Genomic DNA, 25891 nt, shown 5'->3' with positions numbered 1-25891 from the left:
GAAGATAATAATACCAAATACTTTGTGTTTGCAATCATTTTCAGGAAGAAAATGAGCATTATCTGACAGAATTGCAGGGGTGTCAATACTTTTGACCATGACTGTATGTCTCTAGCTATTCGTGTAGACCGCCGCCTGCGCCAGAGACTTAATGAGAGGCCGCTTTTTAAGGGTGACTCGAATTTGGAGTTACCAGAACCTGAGTCTCTAGGGGAACCTATGCAGTTAGGTGGCACAACTTGGTCTAAGGGGACAGCAACAGTACGGCGTAAGGAAGCTGTATGTTTTTTCTGTGGCGGAAAGGGTCATTATGCGTATGTGTGTCCTTCTCGAAGTCAACCGCCGGAAAACTAATGAGCTCGGATTGTGGGGAGGTTGGAAACTCGGGTGTACTTGTTTCCTCCATAGGTAAGCCACAATTTTTTTTACCAGCCGAGATTCGTCTTGGTGAAAATAAGCTCATTGTTTCTGCCTTCTTAGACTCTGGGACAAGGTTTAATTTAATCGACGCTGGGTTCATTCAGACCCAGGGGTTTAAAACTCAGGAGTTGTCTAGACCCATTCCCATAATTGTGATTGACTCTGCACCTTTGAGCCAGGGGACTTTCACCCAGATTGTTTGACGGCTGATCCTGCAAATTGGGGCATTGCACTCCCAGTCAATAGACTGTTTTGTGTTGGGGGGATTACCATCGCCAATAGTCCTCGGTTTACCCTGGCTCACGCTACACAATCCCGTGCTAAACTGGCAGACTCGAGAGGTTTCTAAATGGAGAGAGTTTTGCCAGGAACATTGTCTGGGCACTCAGGTGGCCGGGGTGGCCGGGGTGGCTTCTCAGGTTCTGCTAGACTTTCCCAGATTTTGAGGATGTTTTCTCTGAGGAGGGAAGTCAGGAGCTACCTCCACATCGCCCTTATGATTGTGCCATAACTCTCGTTCCAGGAGCTAAACTACCTAAGAGTAAGCTATACAATATCTCTGCTCCTGAGAGACAAGCCATGAAGGATTATATCACGGAGAGTTTGGCCAAGGGTCATATCAGACCCTCGTCATCTCCCATTGCAGCTGGGTTCTTCTTTGTAAAGAAGAAAGACGGGGGTTTATGCCCATGACTAGATTTCCGTGAATTAAATCAAATAACAGTCCGGGATCCTTTTCCGCTCCCTCTTATTCTGGATCTCTTTAATCAAATTGTGGGGGCTAAATGGTTCTCCAAATTAGATCTCAGGGGGCATATAATCTCATTCGCATGAGGGAGGGGGATGAATGGAAGACAGCATTCAATACTCCAGAGGGACGTTACGAGAACTTGGCTATGCCTTTTGGGTTATGTAATGCCCCTGCCGTGTTTCAACATTTCGTCAACGATATACTTTGTCACCTGATTGGAAGGTTTGTGATGGTATATCTCAATGACATCTTAATTTATTCTCCTGACCTCAAGTCTCATTGGGCTCATGTTAGACAAGTGCTTCAGGTACTCAGGGACAATAAATTATTTGCCAAATTTGAGAAATGCATGTTCACTGTTAAAGAGATTCCATTTTTGGGTTATTTTTTGTGCTCCACAGGATTTTGTATGGATCCAGCCAAGGTCATGGCGGTCTTGGAGTGGGATCATCCTGAGGACCTTAAGGCTTTACAGAGGTTTTTGGTTTTTCCAAACTTCTATCGCAAATTTATTAAAGACTTTTTCTGTGGTAGCCAAACCATTAACAGACATGACCAAAAGAGGCACGGACTTCTCTGCATGGCCCAGTGTGGCCTGCAAGGCTTTTGAAATTTTAAAGAAGTGTTTTTCCACTGCACCCATATTAATACATCCTGACATCACTCAGCCATTTGTGGTAGAGGTGGATGCTTCTAAGGTAGGGTTGGGTGCTGTATTGTCTCAAGGGATTTCTCCAAGTAAGTGGCGTCCGTGTGCATTTTTCTCGAAAAAATATCTCCTACGGAGAAGAATTATGATATTGGTAACAGGGAGCTGTTAGCTATTAAATGGGCATTTGAAGAGTGGCGCCATTTTTTTGGAGGGAGCAATTCACCCTGTCATGGTGATCACAGATCACAAATTTATCCCTAATGCCAACCCGAACCCTAATACCAACCCTAATCCAAAGCCTAGCCCTAATCCCACTTCTAACCCTAACTTTAGCTGCAACCCTAGCCCTAACTTTAGCCCCAACCCTAGCCCTAACTTTAGCCCCAACCATAAATTTAGCCCCAACCCTAACCCTAGCTCTAACCCTAAATTTAGCCCCAACCCTAACCCTAGCCCTAACTTTAACCCTAACCCTAGCCCTAACTTTAGCCCCAACCCTAAACCTAAGGCTACTTTCACACTTGCGTCGTGTGGCATCCATCACAATCCGTCATTTTGGACAAAAAACGGATCATGCAAATGTGCCAGCTGGATGCGTTTTTGCGTTTTTTGCCCATAGACTTGTATTGCCAACGGATCGCCACGGATGGCCAAACATCGCGTCTGTCGTGCACTGGATCCGTTGTGCTTTGGCTGACCATTGTCACAAAAAAAGTTCAATGAAACTTTTTTGTACATCGCGTCCGTGATTTCCAACCATGCATGTGTGGCCGTAACTCCGCCTCCTCCTCCACAGGACATAGATTGGGCAGCGGATGTGTTGAAAAACTGCATCCGCTGCCGACGTTGTGCACAATTTTCACAACGTACGTCTGTGCGTCTGGCCGATGCATTGCTACAGCCCCGTACCGACGCAAGTGTGAAAGAAGCCTAACCCTAGCCCTAACCCTAAATTTAGCCCCAACCCTAACCCTAAATTTAGCCCCAACCCTAACCCTAATCCTAACCCTAACCCTAAATTTGGCTCCAACCCTAACCCTAAATTTTGCCTCAACCCTAAATTTAGCCCCAACTCTAACCCTAACCCTAAATTTAGCCCCAACCCTAACCCTTACCCTAAATTTAGCCCCAACCCTAACCCTAAATTTAGCTCCAACCCTAACACTAACCCTAACCCTAACCCTAAATTTAACCCCAACCTTAACCCTAACCCTAACTTTAGACCCAACCCTAACCCTAACCCTAAATTTAGCCCCAACTCCTCGAGCTGCCAGCCGGCAGATCATGGCGGGCGCACTGCGCATGCACCCGCCATTTTCTTACCGGATGAAGAGGCCGGCGGGCAGGAGTGGACGCAGGAGGACCCAGGGACACCGGTAAGAATAACAGGGTCCCTGAATCCCGAATATTTCTCTGTCTTCTGATGTGCGATCACATCAGAGGACAGAGAATGACATCGCTTTTTTTTTGCGGCCGCTGGTAAACAGTTAATTACCGTCGATCGCAAAACAGGGGTCGGTAAAAACTGACCCCGATCATGTTCTTTGGGGTCTCGGCTACTCCCGGCAGCCGAGACTCCAAAGATCTTCCGGGTGCCGGCGGGCGCACAGCGCATACGCCCGCCATTTTTTGGCAGGAACAATATGGCGGCGCCCATCAGGAGCCACGAGGAGCACCGGGGGAGACAGGTAAGTATCGGGGGGCTATCGGGGACCCCATTTCTCTGTCCTCTGATGTGCGATCACATCGGAGGACAGAGAAATTAAATGGGAAATCGCGTTTTGCTTTTTTTGCGACCGCCGGTAAATGGTTAATTACCGGCGATCGCAACCCGGGGGTCAGTAAAAAAACCCCGAATCATGTTACCCCCGGCAACTGAGACCCCAGAGAAAATCCGACTCTGGGGGGCGCTATTCACTTTTTCCACAGCGCCGTTAATTAACGGTGCTGTGGTTTAAGTACCCTTAACTGCCGCCGTTAAAAGGCGTATCGGCGGTCGTTAAGGGGTTAATCAGAGTGAATTCTCTCTTCACAGTCTTAAACTTGAAGTTCCTACAAATGGCCTGAGCCGCTGATTCTGGATTGGAGTCACCACAGCAAATTTGGTGAAGTGGTCCATCATCACCAGACAATGTTCATATCCATGATGTGCTGCGCCTATAGTTAAATAATCTAGCATCAACACCTCCAGGGGAGCAGAAGTTTCTATGGTTTGTGTGGGAGCTCTCTGTTCAGGAGGTTTCGCTAACTCACAGCTCCTACACTGCCGACAGGCATCCTCTACAGCAGTTTTCAATCGATTCTGATAAACTACCTTTTGTAGCCACTGAAATGTCTTCTCTTGTCCAAAGTGGGCCCCTTCTTTGTGGGCCTCTGTGGCCTTCTTATGGAGCTACGTTTAAGGGAGCACCACGTGCCAGGTGATTCCCAGTTCTCGATGTAGATGAATCTTCTGATACAACAGGCCATTCTGCAGTTGAAGCCTTTCCCTCTGTCAAAGGATCTACAGAGTTCCCAAAGACATGGCGTCTCTCTCTCTTTGGGAAGCTGTTTCTGGGCCATCTACTGTCTGAGCAAGTTCTCCATCTTCCTGTTGGAGTCGTACCCATTCATCACGGTATTGCCCCAGGGTACATTCTCGGAGCACTTTCTGAATCTGTTCCTGCATAGATGCCATTGTCCTTGTGGGATGTTTCTTCGGCCTCCAGTTCTTCATCCTGGTTGGGGCCAGGTTGCTCATGTGTCACTCTGGATAAAGCGAAGACTGAGGGAATATAGCGGTCTGGAGGGAGCGCTGATGACATTGTCACCTGAAGAAGACAGCGATTGTTGAAACGCGTTGTGTTTAAAGATTTTAATATCCACAATCTTTGCTCCATGGCCTCTGTCATCAGTGTTCCCTCCAGACCACTATATTCTCTCAGTCTTCACTGCCTCTACCTCCTAGAGGAACTGTGATGGGAACTGCAGCTGATAAGCCAACATCTCCTTTGCTGATCCAGAGCCTTCCTCCACGTGACCGGCAGGTCCTTGATCATGTGGGCGCATTGCTCGGAGTCTCCTACACGCTGCCAGACTCAGCTACCTTTATTTGCTCATCGCCTTCCGGTCATCACTGCGCTGATGCCTTGGAGCTGCCCTTCACCCACTCCACAGGACTAGGAACCCTTTCCAGCCACTTAACAATGTTATGCTTGTTCAGCATAACCTTCTATGGTGAGTAGGTCCGTGACCATTTTATATCCATTCCCTGGCTGATACCAATCATGTGCGCTCCCCTCTCTCTTTTGTTCCTATAGACTCTGGATAAAGCGTACGCGTGGATGTTCTCAGCTCCTTTCCGATAAGTGATTTTATACTAATATTTCACCATCCAGGTCACCTAACACTGCTCCAGAGTCCCTAACTTTGCATTCTCTAGGTAGGCTAAAGTATTATTGTCGGTGAGCACTAGAACTTCAGGCCCAGGCAGACATTGAGCAAACTTCTCAGTCACGGCCCACACCAACTTTATCAATTCTAGTTTAAAAGAACTGTAATTGTCCTGATTTCGTTCAGAGTCATGGAGAGACTGACTCGCGTAAGCAATCACTCGCTCTTTTCCACCCTGTATTTGAGACAGCACAGCTCCTAGTCCTTGTAGACTTCCATCAGTGTGGAGGATAAATGGTTTGGAAAAATCTGCGTAGGCTAGTACAGTTGCCTCAGTTAGCACCATCTTTAGGGCTTCAAATGCCTCCTCCTGATGTTCTCCCCACAGTATGTTCCTGTTCTTTGCCCCCGACGGTATTCCTTTCAACAATTCTAACAGGGGATTGACAATGCGAGTGAAATCTTTGACAAATCGTCACTAGTATCCTGTGAGCCCTAAAAAAGCCCGAATGTCTTTTACAGTCTTTGGAGTGGGCCAATCCTGTACTGCTGCAATTATTTCATGGGATAGCCTCACTCTTTCTGCAGAAACGACATGTCCTAGATATTCAATTTGGGTGCAGAAAAGATGACAAAATGATGTTGTCCAGATATATGAGGGTGGCTTCAAAGTTTAAACCTCCCAGACATCTCTCCATCAATCATTAGAAGGTCCCAGGGGCATTAGCTAGGCCGAACGGCATCCGGATAAATTAAAACAACCGCATAGGCAATATGAAGGCTGTCTTTGCTCGATCTTGCCCAGACATGGGAACTTGCCAGTATCCGCTAGCCAAATCTAATGAGAAGTATTTTGCATTTCCTAGAGCAGACAATGATTCTTCAGTTCTGGGTAGGGGATACGAAGCTCACATGGTACAGGCGTTCAATTTCTGAGAGTCTACGCAGAAACGCGGAGTTACGTCTTTCTTTTGCACACGTACAATGAAGGCCGCCCATGCGTTTTGGATTTCTACAATCACTCCACTTTGTAACATTTGTGCCAGCATTTCCTTCACTTCTTGATACATTTGTATTTGAATTTGATGGTAGCATTCTCGGATGGGTGTAGCATGCCTGTTTGGGATTTCATGAGTAATTGCGATGGTACACACAAAATCGACATCATGGAGGGCAAAAAGTCCTGATATAAGCTGAGCAAAGCTTCCACCTGATGCACCTGTTGTGAGGTGAATTCCGTGAGTACAGCTCACATCTGTTCTAGAATTCGGCATCCCTCCTGGAGATGTTAGGGTTCTGGTTCAGAAGACACCTTTATAGCCACTATCCAGGGATCTCCTTGCTTCACCGTCAACTGGACGGCCTTTGATGGTATGAGCTCTTCGGGTATGCCCAGGATCTGCGCTATTTCGCTTTGGGATGGAAGTTTCATATTGTCGTCTCCGATATTAACACATCACAGTGGGACATTTCCATCATGGACAGTGCCTAGCCACCATGCAATGAGGAGCCCTGGAAGTAGCTGCTCCATAAAAGCTGGCTCTATCTGAACTTCGACCCCTTCCAGGGGGGGACAGGCTTGGATGGGCAGAGTGAGCACAGTTTGACCTGGTGGTAAGACAAGGTTGGCTGCGGTTGGGATGATTGCTTTTTCCAAAGACTTTCCATCGCTCGAGGTCTCATGGGCTTGCCCCACCCTGATCAACTCTTGAAACACCCTCCTTTGGGGAGTGTGAGGGCTTCACTGCTTCAAAAATACGTAGATCATCTCATTAATCAGAAGATTTACGAGTTCTTTTAGCACATTCATTCCTAGAGTCACAGTTGGGCCATTGCCGGAGTCACCTTCTGTTAACACAACTACTTTCTGACCCACATTTTTATCACACACAGTGATCTGCATCCAGACTACCCCTGCGACTGGGATGGGTAACTGATGAGCAGCAGTTAACTTGATCGCTGGACCCCATTCAGGCTGCATCATCTTGGAGAAATGACTTCTGAAGTATGACTCCGGCATTGTGGTTACTTGAAAGCCAGTGTCAACTAAACAGCGAATGGCCCAACCATCCATTTCGGCCCATACGAGGGGACATGAGGAAACTAAACTTGTGGGACTTCTAGCTCTCATTACTGATTGTTCAGGCTCCGGGCGGCGTCTCCCAGCCATGGAGCCTCCTAGTTTAAATGGTCGACGTAGAATGAGACGCCCCCATCGGACACATTCCCGGGCCAGGTGTCCAGGTTCTTCACAATTGTAACAAGTGGGTTGCTCCTCTCTGTGAGTAGGTCTCATTTCCCATTGAGGCTCCAGAATAGTTCTCTCTTCAGTAGTCTGCAGTAGTGCCGAGGATTTCCTCTTGGAGTCAGACAACTCTTCTTTTATGTCCTGGAGTCCCTTCAGCAGTTCTCTCACCCAACTTGGTTTGGTCACCAGCGCTAGAGATACCTCCTCGCTCCAGATCTTCCTCGCTGGGACTGTTATCCCCTGCTCCTGCTCGCGTGAGCATGCCTCAGCCTCAACTTCCAGAAAGGTCATGGTGGATTCACCTGCATGCATTCTCACAAGACCTGTTTAAACAGCGTATCCCTCAAGCCTGACACTAACTGATCTCACAGCACTATATCAGGGTGCCCTATGCCTACACCGTCGCGCTTCACAATTATGGCATGGATCTCTTGTAGCGCATTCATGCACTGAGTCACAGTCTCCCTCTCCCTTTGTATATGGCTAAATAACTGCCTACACAATTCTCCAACGTCAGTAGGGTCTTCGTACATCTCCTCCAGTATTCGTAGAACCTTGCTGAAGGTAGCCCATTCAGTAAGGGGACGGAGCATGACAGTGCTCCTTGCCTTCCTGTCTAAAGACATCAAAGCAACCTCTGCCTCTAATGCGGGGGTCATGAGGTGCATTCTCAACATACCACTGACCCGCTCAGTCCAGTCCCACAACAGAGTGTCGCTGCCAGTAAATTTGGGAGGTTACTCAACATTGCCCCTAAGGATTTGCTACGCCAAGTGTGAGCAGGTTGGCAGATACAGTGACAGACAGGAGGTAGATCAAAGCTTAACAGGTTTACTTTACAGAGAGATACTCCATACAGGGAGATAGGCAAAACATGTGGTAAATAACCGTCAGTATAGGGAATACAGGGGTTTGGTTGGGGGGAATCAACATAGGAGTAATGAGTAAAGTCATTCTTAAGGAGTCACTTATCAATCAGACGTCTTCCTGACAGAAAAGGTCTCAGAGCATATGATGGCGCCAACAGCCATCGGCGTGATGTAGATCCAGTGGGGTCCTGAAGAAGGTGATGATACTTGACCGACTGGCAACATTGAGTCTTTGGCACATCATGCGTGGTCTTCAGTACGTAGAGTCCTGTGGCCAGCAGGGTACTGGCCACCCTCCTGACAGAGTTGAGTGAGACTCAAAGATTATGCACCGGGGGTTCAGTAAGAAGTACCCGGTCATAGTCACAGTCTCTTTTAGGCAGTATGCACACAGCACTGACTGTTGCGGAGCAAGTGGCACCTGGATGAGCAGGAGCTGACCTGCACATGGCAGGCTTCTGGTCAGAGTTGCTGTGGTAGGTGTCTGATGCGCCTGGGCGTGGAACTGCGCTGCTAATGAGCTTGGGAGCAGGAGTCCTCAATCTCATCAGCCACGCACTCTGTCTTCCCATCAGCAATTTTGCAATTCATATTTCATGTATTTCATATTTGACGTGTTTTGGCACGATAGAGTGCAACCTTTTTTTGTATATTGTATATGGAGGTAGCTGCTCCTGGTATGCACCTATTCACACTAGTTTGGATGTGCCAGTCTCTTTTTTCTGTCATTTCTATGTTAGCTTATTGACTGAGCACTCCTCCCCTCACCATCTGGTTTTTAATTACATCTATTCACACTTGGTTCCGGCCAACCCATATGTAGGCTTTGCTGAGAGAGGTGTCCATATTCACCCAAGCATGCAGACATTAGCCTTCGGTAAGTGTTCACATTTGGACAGGGAGGTCAGGAACCCATCAGTTTTTTAACGAGGCCACCTTGACGATGGTTGATGGGCTCACACTATTTGGCCAAATTCTGTGCTGAGCGTCTCAAAAAAATTTTTTTCCTAATGTTCAAAAAGCAATTTTGCAATTCATATTTCATGTATTTCATATTTGACGTGTTTTGGCACGATAGAGTGCAAACTTTTTTTGTATATTCCCACCAACACTGTCTGTTCCCATGCGCTGCACTGCCCCTGGTAATGTCTAGCCATGTCCCCTGTCAGCCAGTGCAAAGGCTGGTCTGGTTGCTTAAGGTTTCTCCTGGACAACAGAGGAGACAGCCCCTACAGTTCCGGACCAGGCACAAGAAATGTACCCCCAGACCGGGTCTTCTTCTTACACTGAAACCATACTTCCCCACCATCACAAATTCCCAGATTCATGGAATCTGGGTAAATGCAGCTTTAAGATGCTGGACATCTTCAATAATTGTTAAAAATTTTGGAACTCCAACATGCTAAATCCTTCTGTCATATGATATCTGCCATGGAATAGGTTGATCAACTTGGTAGATAACACAATATCAGACTGTGTTGCTGTAATGATGAATGCTTAGGGCCAAAATGAGTTGAAGGTTTTTATTTCCACATTGCATTTCAACACTGGAGTACCATCTTTTTCAAGTAAAAGAAAACAACTGCAACTATCCTGTGTATAAGTGGATAAGAGTTTTAGAAATATACCTAATTAGAAATAGAAATACAAAGGTCATCTATTTTTTCTGTGCAGCTTTATAACACATATCCATCTGTGATGCGCTGGTTTACGAGTATAGCTGAAACGACGCAGAGGAACCTAAGTGAAATGCACGCATTCATTCGAGAGACCTTCACCAACCAGAGGAAACAACTGGATGTAAATGACCAGAGGAATCTTATCGACTCGTTCTTGGTGAAACAACGAGAGGTACAAAAATATGTACTGTTATATGTGTGATAGATCTGAGCTTGTCGTCTTGCATAATTCATGTAGAAAACACAATTTAGTTTTATTTTGTATAGGACTGCAGAAAACTTTGTATAGCTGTGGAGCTATATGGCTTGCTGGGATGTCATTAATGTATTTTAGAAGTGTAAATTTTGTAGTATTATAAATGGCACATGGTAGCTGGGGCTGTTACAGATTACAGGAAAAGAAAAAAAAGTAACTGTTGTAATAATTTTTACTTCATAAATCAATAGTACACATGAAAATCTGTAATATATCTTATATTATATACCTGTCCCGGGTATGCCAGGCTCCACTTCCTTCCCCAGAGTCTGCTGCCCTCTGTTGTGCTGCACAATGAGTTTTGCATGTTGCCCGATATGGATCAATGACGTCATCTACCTAAATCTATTTCAGGCTCATTGACACTCACACACCTGGGTCTTGGGACTTAGACTCCTAGTCCTATGTTAGGTGTGATCCACCATCTGGCAGTTTGTGTTCAGTATTTGTTGTTGAATTCATCCCTGCTGGATTCCACTTCATCCATTTTGTTGATCTTGAGACTTCTGGTGAGCCTACGCAGTTCTCGCTGCCCACGTGGCTTCTTGCTTGACTCATCAACACTCGGGGTAATGTGCCAACCCAGATCATAGGCTTAGGCTACGTTCACATTAGCGTTGCGTCGGGCACAGCCGCGGTGACGCATGCGTCAGGGCGCAGAGGATGCTGCACGATGCAGTTTTTTCTGCGCCAAAAACCATGCAAAAGTGGACACATGCGTCACAAAACACTGCGTTGTGCATGCGTTTACATTTGCGTTGCGCGTTGCGTCGCCGACGCTGCACCGCACAACGCAAATGTGAACGTAGCCTTAGAGGATCCTCCTCAGCCGGTGAGCCTTAAATTGAATCTGTCAGATTTCCCATTCCCCAAGAACCACCAGCAGTTGTGTCTACATATGACAATACTCTGCATAACAGTCACTTTATTACATTACTCACATAAACAGGTTATTTATAAAGTCTGTTTCTGATATGTAAAGGAAGCCTTTGACTAGTCAATGGGATGTTAGTGTCCCTAAATTAGTCTGCTCCTTTAGCATGTTATCACGAGCTTGTGGGCATCATAACATGGCTTGCAAGAGCAGGCATCATCGCCAGCGCTATACCTACCTCGTGCATGCGCGCGGCTTCTTTACCTCAATGCATTGATTACTCTGAAAATAATTATTACAACGTTTCTTATCTTCACGTGTGTTATTGATTTGTGAAGAAAAACTAAAACAATGGTTACACATTAAATAACCTCTGTCCTTCCCAGCTTTACTCAGACAACAAGCTTAACTCATGACTGACTGAGGTTCTGCAGTGTCAAAATGATTCAGCAATCTTCAGACACAGCGCACACACAGCATACTGCAGGAGTGTCAAACTGCATTCCTCGAGGGCTGCAAACAGGTCATGTTTTCAGGATTTCCTTGTACTGCACAGGTGATAATTTAATCACCTACACAAATAATGAGTTGGTGATTAAATTATCACCTGTGCAGTACAAGGAAATCCTGAAAACATGACCTGTTTGCAGCCCTCAAGGAATGCAGTTTGACACCCCTGGCATACTGCACTCATAATGTACAGAAGATTAATAGATACAGTGAACACAAATTCCGATGTGAGAGCCAAAACCTCACAATCTAAAAAGCCAGTCTGTCTTCACAATTCTATTCTGCTACTACAACACCTCATTGTAAAACATTATCGGGTTAATTTCCCAATTAAGCTCTTCTAAATACACAGACTTTATTATTTAACTTTTTGAGTTCTGTTCACATTTGTATTAATGATTTGTTAGCAGCTTTCATTGAAAATTCCATCAGTAATGACATGAAAAACAGTAATACAGGATGCGTTATTTTTCCCATCAAAACATTGCTTTTCATTTAGTTCAATATTTAAAGAGTAATTTATTTGTTTGTTTAGTTACTGAGCAGCCTTTGCAAAGTTATTAATTTTTGTAATACAGTCTGTTTCCTTATTTTGCTTCCTACCTGCTTAAAAACTATGCTGAAAGAGCTGCTTTAACTGCTGCCTATTTCATGCTCTTTTAGAAACTGCTTTGATCTGCTGCTCTTGAAAGTATCCATACCCAAAGCAAATAAAGCAAAGGATTATATTTAAAAAAAATCATAAAATTGAAAAGACTTTAGACATCAGTGACATGGGAACAAATATTTTTTGCATACTTAAGTGGTAATCTCTATTTAATAAATTTGCACTAAGTTTCAGTCTTCAATCTTCGTTCCTTCATTCATATTCAGACACCTTATGTGCGGTTTCAGTCTCTTCTCTTGTCTCCAGTGGCTAATCTAATTATAGCCAAACAGTTTGCGAATCAATATTGGTAGTATGGTAAGCATCACCTAAGTGCAGCAGTTAAGTGTACAGCAATTTCTTATAGTGGATTTCATCTTTCCCACACCCCTACCCTGACATCAATCATGGAGGAGGAGTTGGTTTTCTCCTGTCAGATAATTGCTTCTTCGCCCAAATTCCATTGGAATGCTTCACTACTCTCCATTACTTTCCCTTCTTTAGCTTTGCATTCTGTGCACATCTACTACCCCTTCAAGCTTCAACTGGCTGTCATTTACTGCCCTCCGAGGCCCACCCACCACCTTTTTTGACCACTTTACCACCTGGCAACTTCATTTCCTTTCCATTGACATCCCCACTATAATCATGGGTGACTTCAACATCTACATTGACACGTACCACTTAGCAATCTCTAAGCTACAATCTCTCAATTCCTCCTTCGACTTCACTCAATGGTCTTCCACAGCTACTCACAAAGAGGGCCACACACTGGACCTCATGTTCATGTGCTTCTGTTACCTGTCTATCCTCTCTAATGTACCTCTCACTCTTATTGACCATAAACTACTTACATTCTCTTCCCTCTCCTCTCCAGGGGCACAATCCCCTCTCCACAAACTTGAACACCTTCACAAAACTCTCAAACACCTTGATCTGTACTCACTCTCTGAATACCTTCTCCTTGTAAATATAAGTTCCTTACACAATACAAATGCCACTGCCACCCTATATAACACCATTACAGCTGCAGCTCTTGAATCAGTCACCCCCTTCACACATCCCAAGGCTAGCACATTCAACAGGCAACTCTGGCATGCCAGCCTGACTAACAAACTGAGGTGGGCCTCCAGGGTTTCTGGTTGGAGATGGAAGAGATCTCATTCCAACAAGCACTTCATCACATTCAAACAGTCCTTTACTATTTTCAAGTCCACACTCACTGCAGCAAAAAACATTTTTATCTCTCATATCCTACCTGTCTCGTAACCCTAAACAGCTATGAAGACTTTGCCTCATTTTTCAAGCAAAAGATTGATAACATCAGACAAAGCTTTTGTCTAAAGTCCCCACAGTCCCTCCTAATAACTATTCATCCCTCCTCCTCCAAGGTAAGCTTCTCTGCCATTACGGAAGACCAACTTTCCTCTCTACTCTGTAGACCACATCTCAACACCTAGTCTTACCTGGAATCAAACAGGATTATTAACCCTTTCACGACATGTGCCGTACTAATACTGCGCATGCCGTGTCACCCCCTTTGATGTGGGCTCCGGCGCTGAGCCCACATCAAAGTCCCGACATGTCAGCTGTTTTGTACAGCTGACAGGTGCGCATAATAGCGGCGGGTGAAATCGCTATTCACCCACCGCTATTAACCAGTTAAACGCCGTTGTCAAACGCAGACAGCCGCATTTAACCGGCGCTTCCGGCCGGGCGGCCGGAAATGATGTCATCGCCGACCCCGTCACATGATCGGGGGTCGGCGATGCATCAGGATGGTAACTGTTATGAACAGGTAATTCAGAACCACAATGGACCTTGAAGTTCAGAGCACACAAAGCGACCTGACAATTACCAAAAACATAGCACGAGCTCTGAGACGTGGGAACTCTGCTGACCGCAATCCCTAATCCTATCCAACCACACTAAAGGTAGCCGTGGAGCGATCCTGACCAGTCCTATGCGCCTCGAGCACAGCCTGAGAAACTAGCTAGCCCTAAGAAAGAAAAATAAGCCTACCTTGCCTCAGAGAAATACCCCAAAGGAAAAGGCAGCCCCCCACATATAATGACTGTGAGTTGAGATGAAAATACAAACGCAGAGATGAAATAGATTTAGCAAAGTGAGGCCCAACTTACTGAACAGACCGAAGATAGGAAAGATTGCTTTGCGGTCAACACAAAACCCTACAAACAACCACGCAGAGGGGGCAAAAAGACCCTCCGCACCGACTAACGGTACAGAGGTGCTCCCTCTGCGTCCCAGAGCTTCCAGCAAGCAAGAAAAACCAATATAGCAAGCTGGACAGAAAAAATAGCAAACAAAAATAACACAAGCAAAACTTAGCTTATGCAGGATAGACAGGCCACAGGAACGATCCAGAAGAAAGCAAGACCAATACTAGAACATTGACTGGAGGCCAGGATCAAAGCACTAGGTGGAGTTAAATAGAGCAGCACCTAACGACTTAACCTCATCACCTGAGGAAGGAAACTCAGAAGCCGCAGTACCACTCTCATCCACCAAAGGAAGCTCATAGACAGAACCAGCCGAAGTACCACTCACGACCACAGGAGGGAGCTTGGCCACAGAATTCACAACAGTACCCCCCCTTGAGGAGGGGTCACCGAACCCTCACCAGAGCCCCCAGGCCGACCAGGATGAGCCACATGAAAGGCACGAACCAGATCGGCCGCATGGACATCAGAGGCAAAAACCCAGGAATTATCTTCCTGACCATAACCTTTCCACTTAACCAGATACTGGAGTTTCCGTCTCGAAACACGAGAATCCAAAATCTTCTCCACTATATACTCCAACTCCCCTTCAACCAAAACCGGAGCAGGAGGATCAACAGATGGAACCACAGGTGCCACGTATCTCCGCAACAATGAACCTCAGAGATAACTTTATTCGTCCACCTATCAGGGACAAACAGTTTCTCCGCTGGGCAACGGTCAGGTCTATTAGCCTGAAATTTTTGCAGCACCCGCCGCAAATCAGGGGAGATGGCAGACAAAATTACCCCCTCTTTGAGAATACCCGCCGGCTCAGGCAAACCCGGAGAATCGGGCACAAAACTCCTAGACAGGGCATCCGCCTTCACATTTTTAGAGCCCGGAAGGTACGAAACCACAAAGTCAAAACGGGAGAAAAACAGCGACCAACGAGCCTGTCTAGGATTCAACCGTTTTGCAGACTCAAGATAAGTCAAGTTCTTGTGATCAGTCAAGACCACCACGCGATGCTTAGCTCCTTCAAGCCAATGACGCCACTCCTCGAATGCCCACTTCATGGCCAACAACTCTCGATTGCCAACATCATAATTTCGCTCAGCAGGCGAAAATTTCCTGGAAAAGAAGGCGCATGGTTTCATCACCGAGCAATCAGAACTTCTCTGCGACAAAACAGCCCCTGCTCCAATTTCAGAAGCATCAACCTCGACCTGGAACGGAAGCGAAACATCTGGTTGGCACAACACAGGGGCAGAAGAAAAACGACGCTTCAACTCCTGAAAAGCTTCCACAGCAGCAGAAGACCAATTGACCACATCAGCACCCTTCTTGGTTAAATCAGTCAACGGTTTAGCAATACTAGAAAAATTATTGATGAAGCGACGATAAAAATTAGCAAAGCCCAGGAACTTCTGCAGACTCTTCAGAGATGTTGGCTGAGTCCAATCATAAATGGCCTGAACTTTAACAGGGTCCATCTCGATAGTAGAAGGAGAAAAAATGAACCCCAAAAATGAAACCTTCTGAACACCAAAGAGACACTTTGACCCCTTCGCAAACAAAGAATTAGCACGCAGGACCTGGAACACCATTCTGACCTGCTTCACATGAGACTCCCAATCATCCGAGAAGACCAAAATATCATCCAAGTATACAATCAGGGATTTATCCAGGTACTCTCGGAAGATGTCATGCATAAAGGACTGAAACACTGATGGAGCATTAGAAAACCCGAATGGCATAACCAGGTACTCAAAATGGCCTTCGGGCGTATTAAATGCTGTTTTCCATTCATCGCCCCGTTTAATACGCACAAGATTATATGCACCACGAAGATCTATCTTGGTGAACCAACTAGCCCCCTTAATCCGAACAAACAAATCAGACAGCAGCGGCAAGGGGTACTGAAATTTGACCGTAATTTTATTTAGAAGGCGGTAATCAATACAAGGTCTCAGCGAACCATCCTTCTTGGCCACAAAAAAGAACCCCGCTCCCAATGGCGACGATGACGGGCGAATATGACCCTTTTCCAAAGACTCCTTCACGTAACTCCGCATAGCGGCGTGCTCAGGTACAGATAAATTAAACAGTCGACCCTTAGGAAACTTACTACCAGGAATCAAATCGATAGCACAATCACAATCCCTATGCGGAGGTAGGGCATTGGACTTGGGCTCATCGAATACATTCCGGTAATCAGACAAGAACTCTGGGACCTCAGAAGGGGTGGATGATGAGATTGACAGAAATGGAACATCACCATGTACCCCCTGACAACCCCAGCTGGACACAGACATTGATTTCCAATCTAATACTGGGTTATGGACTTGTAGCCATGGCAACCCCAACACGACCATATCATGCAGATTATGCAACACCAGAAAGCGAATATCCTCCTGGTGCGCAGGAGCCATGCACATGGTCAGCTGGGTCCAATACTGAGGCTTATTCTTGGCCAAAGGCGTAGCATCAATTCCTCTCAATGGAATAGGACACTGCAAGGGCTCCAAGACAAACTCACAGCGCCTAGCAAACTCCAAGTCCATCAAATTCAGGGCAGCGCCTGAATCCACAAATGCCATGACAGAATAGGAAGACAAAGAGCAGATCAAAGTAACGGACAAAAGAAATTTTGACTGTACCGTACCAATGGTGGCAGACCTAACGAACCGCTTAGTGCGCTTAGGACAATCAGAGATAGCATGAGTGGAATCACCACAGTAGAAACACAGCCCATTCTGACGTCTGTGTTCTTGCCTTTCAGCTCTGGTCAAAGTCCTATCGCACTGCATAGGCTCAGGTTTATGTTCAGATAATACCGCCAAATGGTGCACAGATTTACGCTCACTCAAGCGTCGACCGATCTGAATGGCCAAAGACATAGACTCATTCAGACCAGCAGGCATAGGAAATCCCACCATGACATCCTTAAGGGCTTCAGAGAGACCCTTTCTGAAAATAGCTGCCAGCGCACATTCATTCCATTGAGTGAGCACGGACCACTTTCTAAACTTCTGACAATAAATCTCTATCTCATCCTGACCCTGACACAGAGCCAGCAAATTTTTCTCTGCCTGATCCACTGAATTAGGTTCATCGTACAGCAATCCGAGCGCCAGAAAAAACGCATCAATAATACATAATGCAGGATCTCCTGGCGCAAGGGAAAATGCCCAGTCTTGAGGGTCGCCACGTAATAAAGAAATAATAATCCTAACTTGTTGAACTGGGTCACCAGAGGAGCGGGGTTTCAAAGCCAGAAATAGTTTACAATTATTTTTAAAATTCAAAAACTTAGCTCTATCTCCAGAAAATAACTCAGGAATAGGAATTTTAGGTTCTAACATAGGATTCTGAACCACTAAATCTTGAATATTCTGTACATTTATAGCGAGATTATCCATCAAAGAGAACAGACCCTGAATGTCCATGTCCACACCTGTGTTCTCAACCACCCTGATGTAAAGGGGAAAAGAAAGACAGAACACAGTGCAAAGAAAAAAAGTGGTCTCAGAACTTCTCTTTTCCCTCTATTGAGAAGCATTAGTACTTTGGGCCTCCAGTACTGCTATGAACAGGTAATTCAGAACCACAATGGACCTTGAAGTTCAGAGCACACAAAGTGACCTGATAATTACCAAAAACATAGGACGAGCTCTGAGACGTGGGAACTCTGCTGACCGCAATCCCTAATCCCATCCAACCACACTAAAGGTAGCCGTGGAGCGCTCCTGACCAGTCCTATGTGCCTCGAGCACAGCCTGAGAAACTAGCTAGCCCTAAGAAAGAAAAATAAGCCTACCTTGCCTCAGAGAAATACCCCAAAGGAAAAGGCAGCCCCCCACATATAATGACTGTGAGTTGAGATGAAACTACAAACGCAGAGATGAAATAGATTTAGCAAAGTGAGGCCCAACTTACTGAACAGACCGAAGATAGGAAAGATTGCTTTGCGGTCAACATAAAACCCTACAAACAACCACGCAGAGGGGGCAAAAAGACCCTCTGCACCGACTAACGGTACGGAGGTGCTCCCTCTGCGTCCCAGAGCTTCCAGCAAGCAAGAAAAACCAATATAGCAAGCTGGACAGAAAAAATAGCCAACAAAAATAACACAAGCAAAACTTAGCTTATGCAGGATAGACAGGCCACAGGAACGATCCAGGAGAAAGCAAGCCCAATACTAGAACATTGACTGGAGGCCAGGATCAAAGCACTAGGTGGAGTTAAATAGAGCAGCACCTAACGACTTAACCTCATCACCTGAGGAAGGAAACTCAGAAGCCGCAGTACCACTCTCATCCACCAAAGGAAGCTCATAGACAGAACCAGCTGAAGTACCACTCACGACCACAGGAGGGAGCTTGGCCACAGAATTCACAACAGGTAAACATAGAGGTCCTTGAGACCTCTATGGTTACTGATGCCAGCCTGCCACAGGGGGGCACTCACAGCACACCTGCATTTCAGCTACATAGCAGCGATCTGATGATCGCTGCTATGTAGCAGAGCCGATCAGGCTATGCCAGCTTCTAGCCTCCCATGGAGGCTATTGAAGCATGGCACAAGTAAAAAAAAATGTTTTTAAAAATATGAAAAAAATATTAAAAATATAAAAGTTTAAATCACCCCCCTTTCATCCCATCCTAAATAAAACAATTAAAAAAAAAAAAACCTACACATATTTGGTATGGCTGCGTTCAGAATCGCCCGATCTATCAATAAAAAAAAGCATTAACCTGATCGCTAAACAGCGTAGCGAGAAAAAAAATCCGAAACGCCAGAATTAAGTTTGTTTTGGTCGCCATGACATTGCATTAAAATGCAATAACGGGCGATCAAAAGAATGTATTTGCACCCAAAAGGTATCATTAAAAACGTCAGCTCGGCACGCAAAAAATAAGCCCTCACCCGACCCCAGATCACTAAAAATGGAGACGCTTCGGGTTTCGGAAAATGGGACTTTTTTTTTTTTTTAAGCAAAGTTTTGAATTTTTTTTCACCACTTGGATAAAAAATAACCTAGACATGTTAGATGTCTATGAACTCGTAATGACCTGGAGAATCACAGTGGCAGGTTAGTTTTAGCATTTAATGAACCTAGCAAAAAAGCCAAACAAAAAACAAGTGTGGGATTGCACTTTTTTTGCAATTTCACCGCACTTGGATTTTTTTTCCCATTTTCTAGTAAAAGACATGGTAAAACCAATGGTGTCATTCAAAAGTACAACTCGTCCCGCAAAAAAAAAGCCCTCACATGACCATATTGACGGAAAAATAAAAAGTTATGGCTCTGGGAAAGAGGGAAGTGAAAAATGAAAACGCAAAAACGAAAAAGGGCCGCGACTTGAAGGGGATAATATAAAGGCTTTCCCATAAGGTCCTGCAGCTAACACCTAAAATTTCATAGCACATACAAATATGGGAGACTATGACGACCTGTATAAATTATGAGGACAAATCAAGGAGCTCTATTTTGTGCTTTTGCACAGTAGGGATTGGCAGCTCAAAGTGCATATCTCATCCCAAATAAGGACAGAAAACGACACAACAGCTGTTGTTGTGCAATTTGTCCTGAGTTTACTGATACCCCATATGTGGGGATACACCACTGTTTGGGTGCATGGCAGAGCTCGGAAGGGAAGCAGCATCATTTGACTTTTCAATGCAAAATTGGCTGGAATTGAGATCGGACGCCATGTCGTGTTTGGAGAGCCTCTGATGTGCCTAAACAGTGGAAACCCCCCACAAGTGATCCCATTTTGGAAAATAGACCACCAAAGGAACTTATCTAGATGTGTGTGAGCACTTTGAACCCCCAATTGTTTCACAGAAGTATATAATGTAGACATAAAAATAAAAAAATCATATTTTATTTCACAAAATTATATTTTCACCCCCAATTTTTTTATTTTCCCAAGGGTAACAGGAGAAATTTGACCACAAAACTTGCTTTGCAATTTGTCCTGAGTACGCTGATACCCCATATGTGGGGGTAAAGCACTGTTAGGGCGCATGGCAGAGCTTGGAAGGGAAGGAGGGCCGTTTGACTTTTCAATGCAAAATTGGCTGGAATTGAGATCGAACGCCATGTCGTGTTTGTAGAGCTCCTGATGTGCCTAAAAAGTGGAAACCCACACAAGTGACCCCATTTTGGAAAGTAGACCCCCTAAAGAATTTATCTAGATGTGTGGTGAGCACTTTGAACCCCCAATTGTTTCACAGAAATATATAATGTAGAGACGTAAAAATAAAAAAATCATATTTTTTTTCACAAAAATGATATTTTCGCCCACAAGTTTTGATTTTTCCAAGAGTAACAGGAGAAATTGGATCCTAAAAGTTGTTGTGCAATTTGTCCTGAGTATGCTTATACCCCATATGTGGGGATAAACCACTATTTGGACGCATGGCAGAGCTTGGTAGGGAAGGAGCACCTTTTGACTTTTCAATGCAAAATTGGCTGAAATTGAGATCGGACACCATGTTGCATTTGGAGAGCTCCTGATGGGCCTAAACAGTGGAAACCCCCACAAGTAACTTTGGAAAGTATACCCCCTAGTGATCTTATCTAAATGTGTTATGAGCACTTTGAACTCCAAGTGCTTCACAGACGTATATAATGTAGAGCTGTAAAAATAAAAAAAATAAATATTTTTTCACAAATATGATCATTTAGCCCACAATTTTTAATTTTCCCAAGGGTATCCGGAGAAACTTGACCGAAATGTTGTTGTGCAATTTGTCATGAGTACGCTTATACCCCATATGTGGGAGGGAATCACCATTTGGGCACATGGAAGAGCTCAGAAGGGAAGGAGGGCTGTTTTGGAATGCAGACTTTAATGGAATGGTCTGCGGGCATCACGTTGCATTTGCAGAGCTCCTGATGTGCCTAAACAGTAGAAGCCCCCCACAAGAGACATCATTTTGGAAACTAGTCCCCCCAAGGAACTTATCTAGATGTGTTCTGAGAACTTTGAACCCCCAAGTATTTCACTAAAAGTTTATAACTCAGAGCAGTGAAAATAAAAAATATTTTTTCCCCGCAAAAATGATTTTTTAGCCCCCAAACTTTTATTTTCACAAGGGTAACAGGAGAAATTGGACCTCAAAAGTTGTTGTCCAATTTGTACACTGATACTCCATATGTGAGGGTAAACCACTGTTGGGGCATGTGGCAGAGCTCGGAAGGGAAGGAGCACCATTTGACTTTTTCAACGCAGAATTGGCTGGAATTGAGATCTGACGTTATGTCGTGTTTGGAGAGCCCCTGATGTGCCTAAACAGTGGAAACTCCCCAGTTCTCTCCAACCATTACCGCAACACAACACTAACCCTAATCTCATTGCTAACCATAACCCTAACCACACCCCTAACCCTGACACACCCCTAGCCCTAATCCCAACCCTAACCCTAATCCTAACCATAAACATAATCCAACCCTAACCCTAATCCAAACCTTGACCCTAACTTTAGCCCTAACCCAAACTTTAGCCCCAACCCTAACTTTAGCCCCAACCATAACCCTAACTTTAGCCCTAAACCTAATGGGAAAATGGAAATAAATGCTTTTTTTTTATTTTATTATCTTTCCTAACTTAGGGAGTGATAAAGGGGGGTTGATTTACAACTTATAGTCGGTTTTTATGTTTGGCAGCTGTCAAATGCTAAAAGACACTTTTTATCGCAAAAAATAGTTTTTGCATCACCACATTTTGAGAGCTATAATTTTTCCATATTTTGGCCCACAGAGCCATGTGAGGTCTTGTTTCTTGAGGGACGTGTTGATGTTTTTATTGGAACCATTTTTGGGCACATGACATTTTTTGATCGCTTTTTATCACGATTTTTGGGAGGTAGAATGAACAAAAACAAGCAATTCATGAATTTCTTTTGGGTGGAGCGTTTATATCGTTCTGCGTGTGGTAAAATTGATAAGGCAGTTTTATTCTTCAGGTCAGTAGGATGACAGTGATACCTCATTTATATTTTTTTATGTTATGGCGCTTATATACAATAAAAACTTTTTTATTTAAAAATAATTGTTTTTGCTTTATTCTGAGAGCTATAACTTTTTTATTTTTTCGCTGATGACACTGCATGGTGGCTGTTTTTTTGCTGGACAAGATTACATTTTCAGCAGTACAATGAAAAGCGTGTTATCCCGCTTTTTGTTCAGCGGTAGGATGATAAAGCATTTTTTTTGGCTCTTTTTTTATTTATTTTTTTACGATGTTCACTGAAGAGGTTAACTAGTAGGACAGTTTTATAGGTCGGGTCGTTACGGATGCAGCGATACTAAATATGTGGACTTTTATTGTTTTTTTTACTTAAGGCCCCTTCACATTAAGGGACGCTGCAGCGATACCGACAACGATCCGGATCGCTGCAGCGTCGCTGTGTGGTCGCTGGAGAGTTGTCACACAGACAGCTCTCCAGCGACCAACGACGCCGGTAACCAGGGTAAACATCGGGTAACTAAGCGCAGGGCCGCGCTTAGTAACCCGATGTTTACCCTGGTTACCATCCTAAAAGTAAAAAAAAAAAAACACTACATACTTACCTACAGCTGTCTGTCCTCCAGCGCTGTGCTCTGCACTCCTCCTGTACTGGCTGTGAGCACAGCGGCCGGAAAGCAGAGCGGTGACGTCACCGCTCTGCTTTCCGGCTGACCGACGCTCACAGCCAGTACAGGAGGAGTGCAGAGCACAGCGCTGGAGGACAGACAGGTGTAGGTAAGTATGTAGTGTTTGTTTTTTTTTACTTTTAGGATGGTAACCAGGGTAAACATCGGGTTACTAAGCGCGGCCCTGCGCTTAGTTACCTGATGTTTACCCTGGTTACCAGTGAAGACATCGCTGGATCGGTGTCACACACGCCGATCCAGCGATGTCAGGAGGAGTCCAGCGACCAAATAAAGTTCTGGACTTTATTCAGCGACCAACGATCTCCCAGCAGGGGCCTGATCGTTGGTCGCTGTCACACATAACGATTTCATTAACGATATCGTTGCTACGTCACAAAAAGCAACGATGTCGTTAACAATATCATTATGTGTGAAGGTACCTTTACATAAAGAATTGTATTTATTGGAGCAATATTTATGTATTTTTTTTCTTCATTTAGGAATTTAAAAAAATATATCTTTTCACAGTATAATATATTTTTTTTAACTTTTTTACATTGTCCTAAGGTGGGACATTACAGTGTAAGATTGCTGATCTGACACTTTGCACAGCACTGTGTCAGATCAGCGATCTGACAGGCAGTGAAGAGGCTACTCAGGTCCCTCCTCTCAGCAGGCACTGAGAAGCCACCTCCCTCCAGGACCCGGAAGGACCGAGCGGCCATCTTGGATCCAGGGGCCTGCAGGGCGTTGTTCTGAGGGTCTCAGGGAAGCACGCAGGGAGCCGCCTCCCTGTGCGTTGCTTCTACATGCCACTGGAGCACTGCGATCTTGTTTTATCGCAGTGTTCTGGGGGTTAAAGTGCCGGGAGCTGTCCTTGACTGCTCCTGGCACTTAGTGCTGGCTGTCAGCTGTGAGAATCAGCTGACATCCTGCCCCGATCGGCCGCGCTCCCCCGTGTGCACAGACAACCGGCTTCCACGTACTATCCTGTCCATGGTCATAAGGGCCCAGCCCACATGGATGGGATAGTATTTGGATGTCGGAAAGGGGTTAAATACTCTGAATATGCACTTGTATACTGCTTGAAACAAGCTCACACACAGAGCCGAGACGTCGTGAACAAATGGGCTATTAAAGATTAAATTAAAGATTAAATGGGCTAATAAAGATTAAAGAAGGCTAGATTTTTTGAAACTAAAATGATGGTGTGCTGCTTCTTTGATTTTTGTAATATAAGGACTGTTATGTATCTGTGAAGCCTTGCACCCAACTACTGCTATTGCTCAGGTGCTGCTCTCTGCTCAAGTTTTTCTAGATAGATAATAGATGATAGATGGATAATAGATAATAGATGATAGATAGATAGATAGATAGATAGATAGATAGATAGATAGATAGATAGATAGATAGATAGATAGATAGATAGATAGACGGACAAAAAATGGTCCAGCATCGGCAACAGCAAAACATGGAGGCAGTGGGTGCAAAGACCCCTAGGCAATACCAAACCTTGATAATAGTTAAGCAAATAGAGGCAGCTCTCCAAGGTCATAAAGTATAAATGGCTTATTGACCCATTGTGATGGCAATCTTTTTTTTCGAAACGTGAACCTTTCTCAAGTCCTTGCCTTGGGAACTTTCTTAAGCACTGGACTTGAGAAAGTTTCACACTTGGAATAAAATGTCGTCATCACAATGGGTCAATAAATCATTATACTTTTTGACCTTGGAGTGCTGCCTCTATTTGCTTGGATATTAATAAAGTTTGAATTTGCCTGGGGGACTTTGCACCAACTACTTACATTTTAGCTGCTGCTGCTGCACCATTTTTTGTTCTGATAGATAGAAACATAGATAGATAGAGTTAAACCCTACTCAGGCATCAATGAACCAGGCATACCATAAAGCTGACAATTCAGCACTTTACCAGGGTGTCACATTGCAACATGCTAGGAATGCTTCAGCCTTATTGCATTGGGCCTTATTCACACCACAGGATAAATAGATAGATAGATAGATAGATAGATAGATAGATAGATAGATAGATAGATAGATAGATAGATAGATAGATAGATAGATACAGGTCCTTCTAAAAAAAATAGCATATAGTGTTAAATTTCATTATTTACCATAATGTAATGATTACAATTAAACTTTCATATATTATAGATTCATTATCCACCAACTGAAATTTGTCAGGTCTTTTATTGTTTTAATACTGATGATTGTGGCATACAACTCCTGATAACCCAAAAAACCTGTCTCAATAAATTAGCATATTTCATCCATCCAATCAAATAAAAGTGTTTTTAATAACAAACAAAAAAACCAACAAATAATAATGTTCAGTTATGCACTCAATACTTGGTCGGGAATCCTTTGGCAGAAATGACTGCTTCAATGCGGCGTGGCATGGAGGCAATCAGCCTGTGACACTGCTGAGATGTTATGGAGGCCCAGGATGCTTCAATAGCGGCCTTAAGCTCATCCAGAGTGTTGGGTCTTGCGTCTCTCAACTTTCTCTTCACAATATCCCACAGTTTCTCTATGGGGTTCAGGTCAGGAGAGTTGGCAGGCCAATTGAGCACAGTAATACCATGGTCAGTAAACCATTTACCAGTGGTTTTGGCACTGTGAGCAGGTGCCAGGTCGTGCTGAAAAATGAAATCTTCATCTCCATAAAGCATTTCAGCCGATGGAAGCATGAAGTGCTCCAAAATCTCCTGATAGCTAGCTGCATTG

At 44.5% G+C, this 25891-nt stretch overlaps 1 protein-coding gene across 2 annotated transcripts in view; it reads left to right on the top strand.

The window, feature by feature from the left end:
- The window catches only part of LOC138638730 (cytochrome P450 2K6-like), a 147175-nt gene that overhangs the window by 103159 nt on the left and 18125 nt on the right, over nt 1–25891 (top strand). For both annotated transcript variants that reach the window (XM_069728268.1, XM_069728269.1), the window contains exon 6: nt 9987–10163. In XM_069728268.1, the coding sequence (XP_069584369.1) occupies nt 9987–10163 (177 nt within the window). The remainder of the gene's footprint in view (nt 1–9986; nt 10164–25891) is intronic.

Source organism: Ranitomeya imitator, chromosome 5 (genome assembly GCF_032444005.1).
Source record: "Ranitomeya imitator isolate aRanImi1 chromosome 5, aRanImi1.pri, whole genome shotgun sequence".
NCBI classification, from domain to species: Eukaryota; Metazoa; Chordata; class Amphibia; order Anura; family Dendrobatidae; genus Ranitomeya; species Ranitomeya imitator.
The sequence above is the reverse complement of the archived record's forward strand: the minus strand, read 5'-3'. Positions and strand labels throughout refer to the sequence as shown.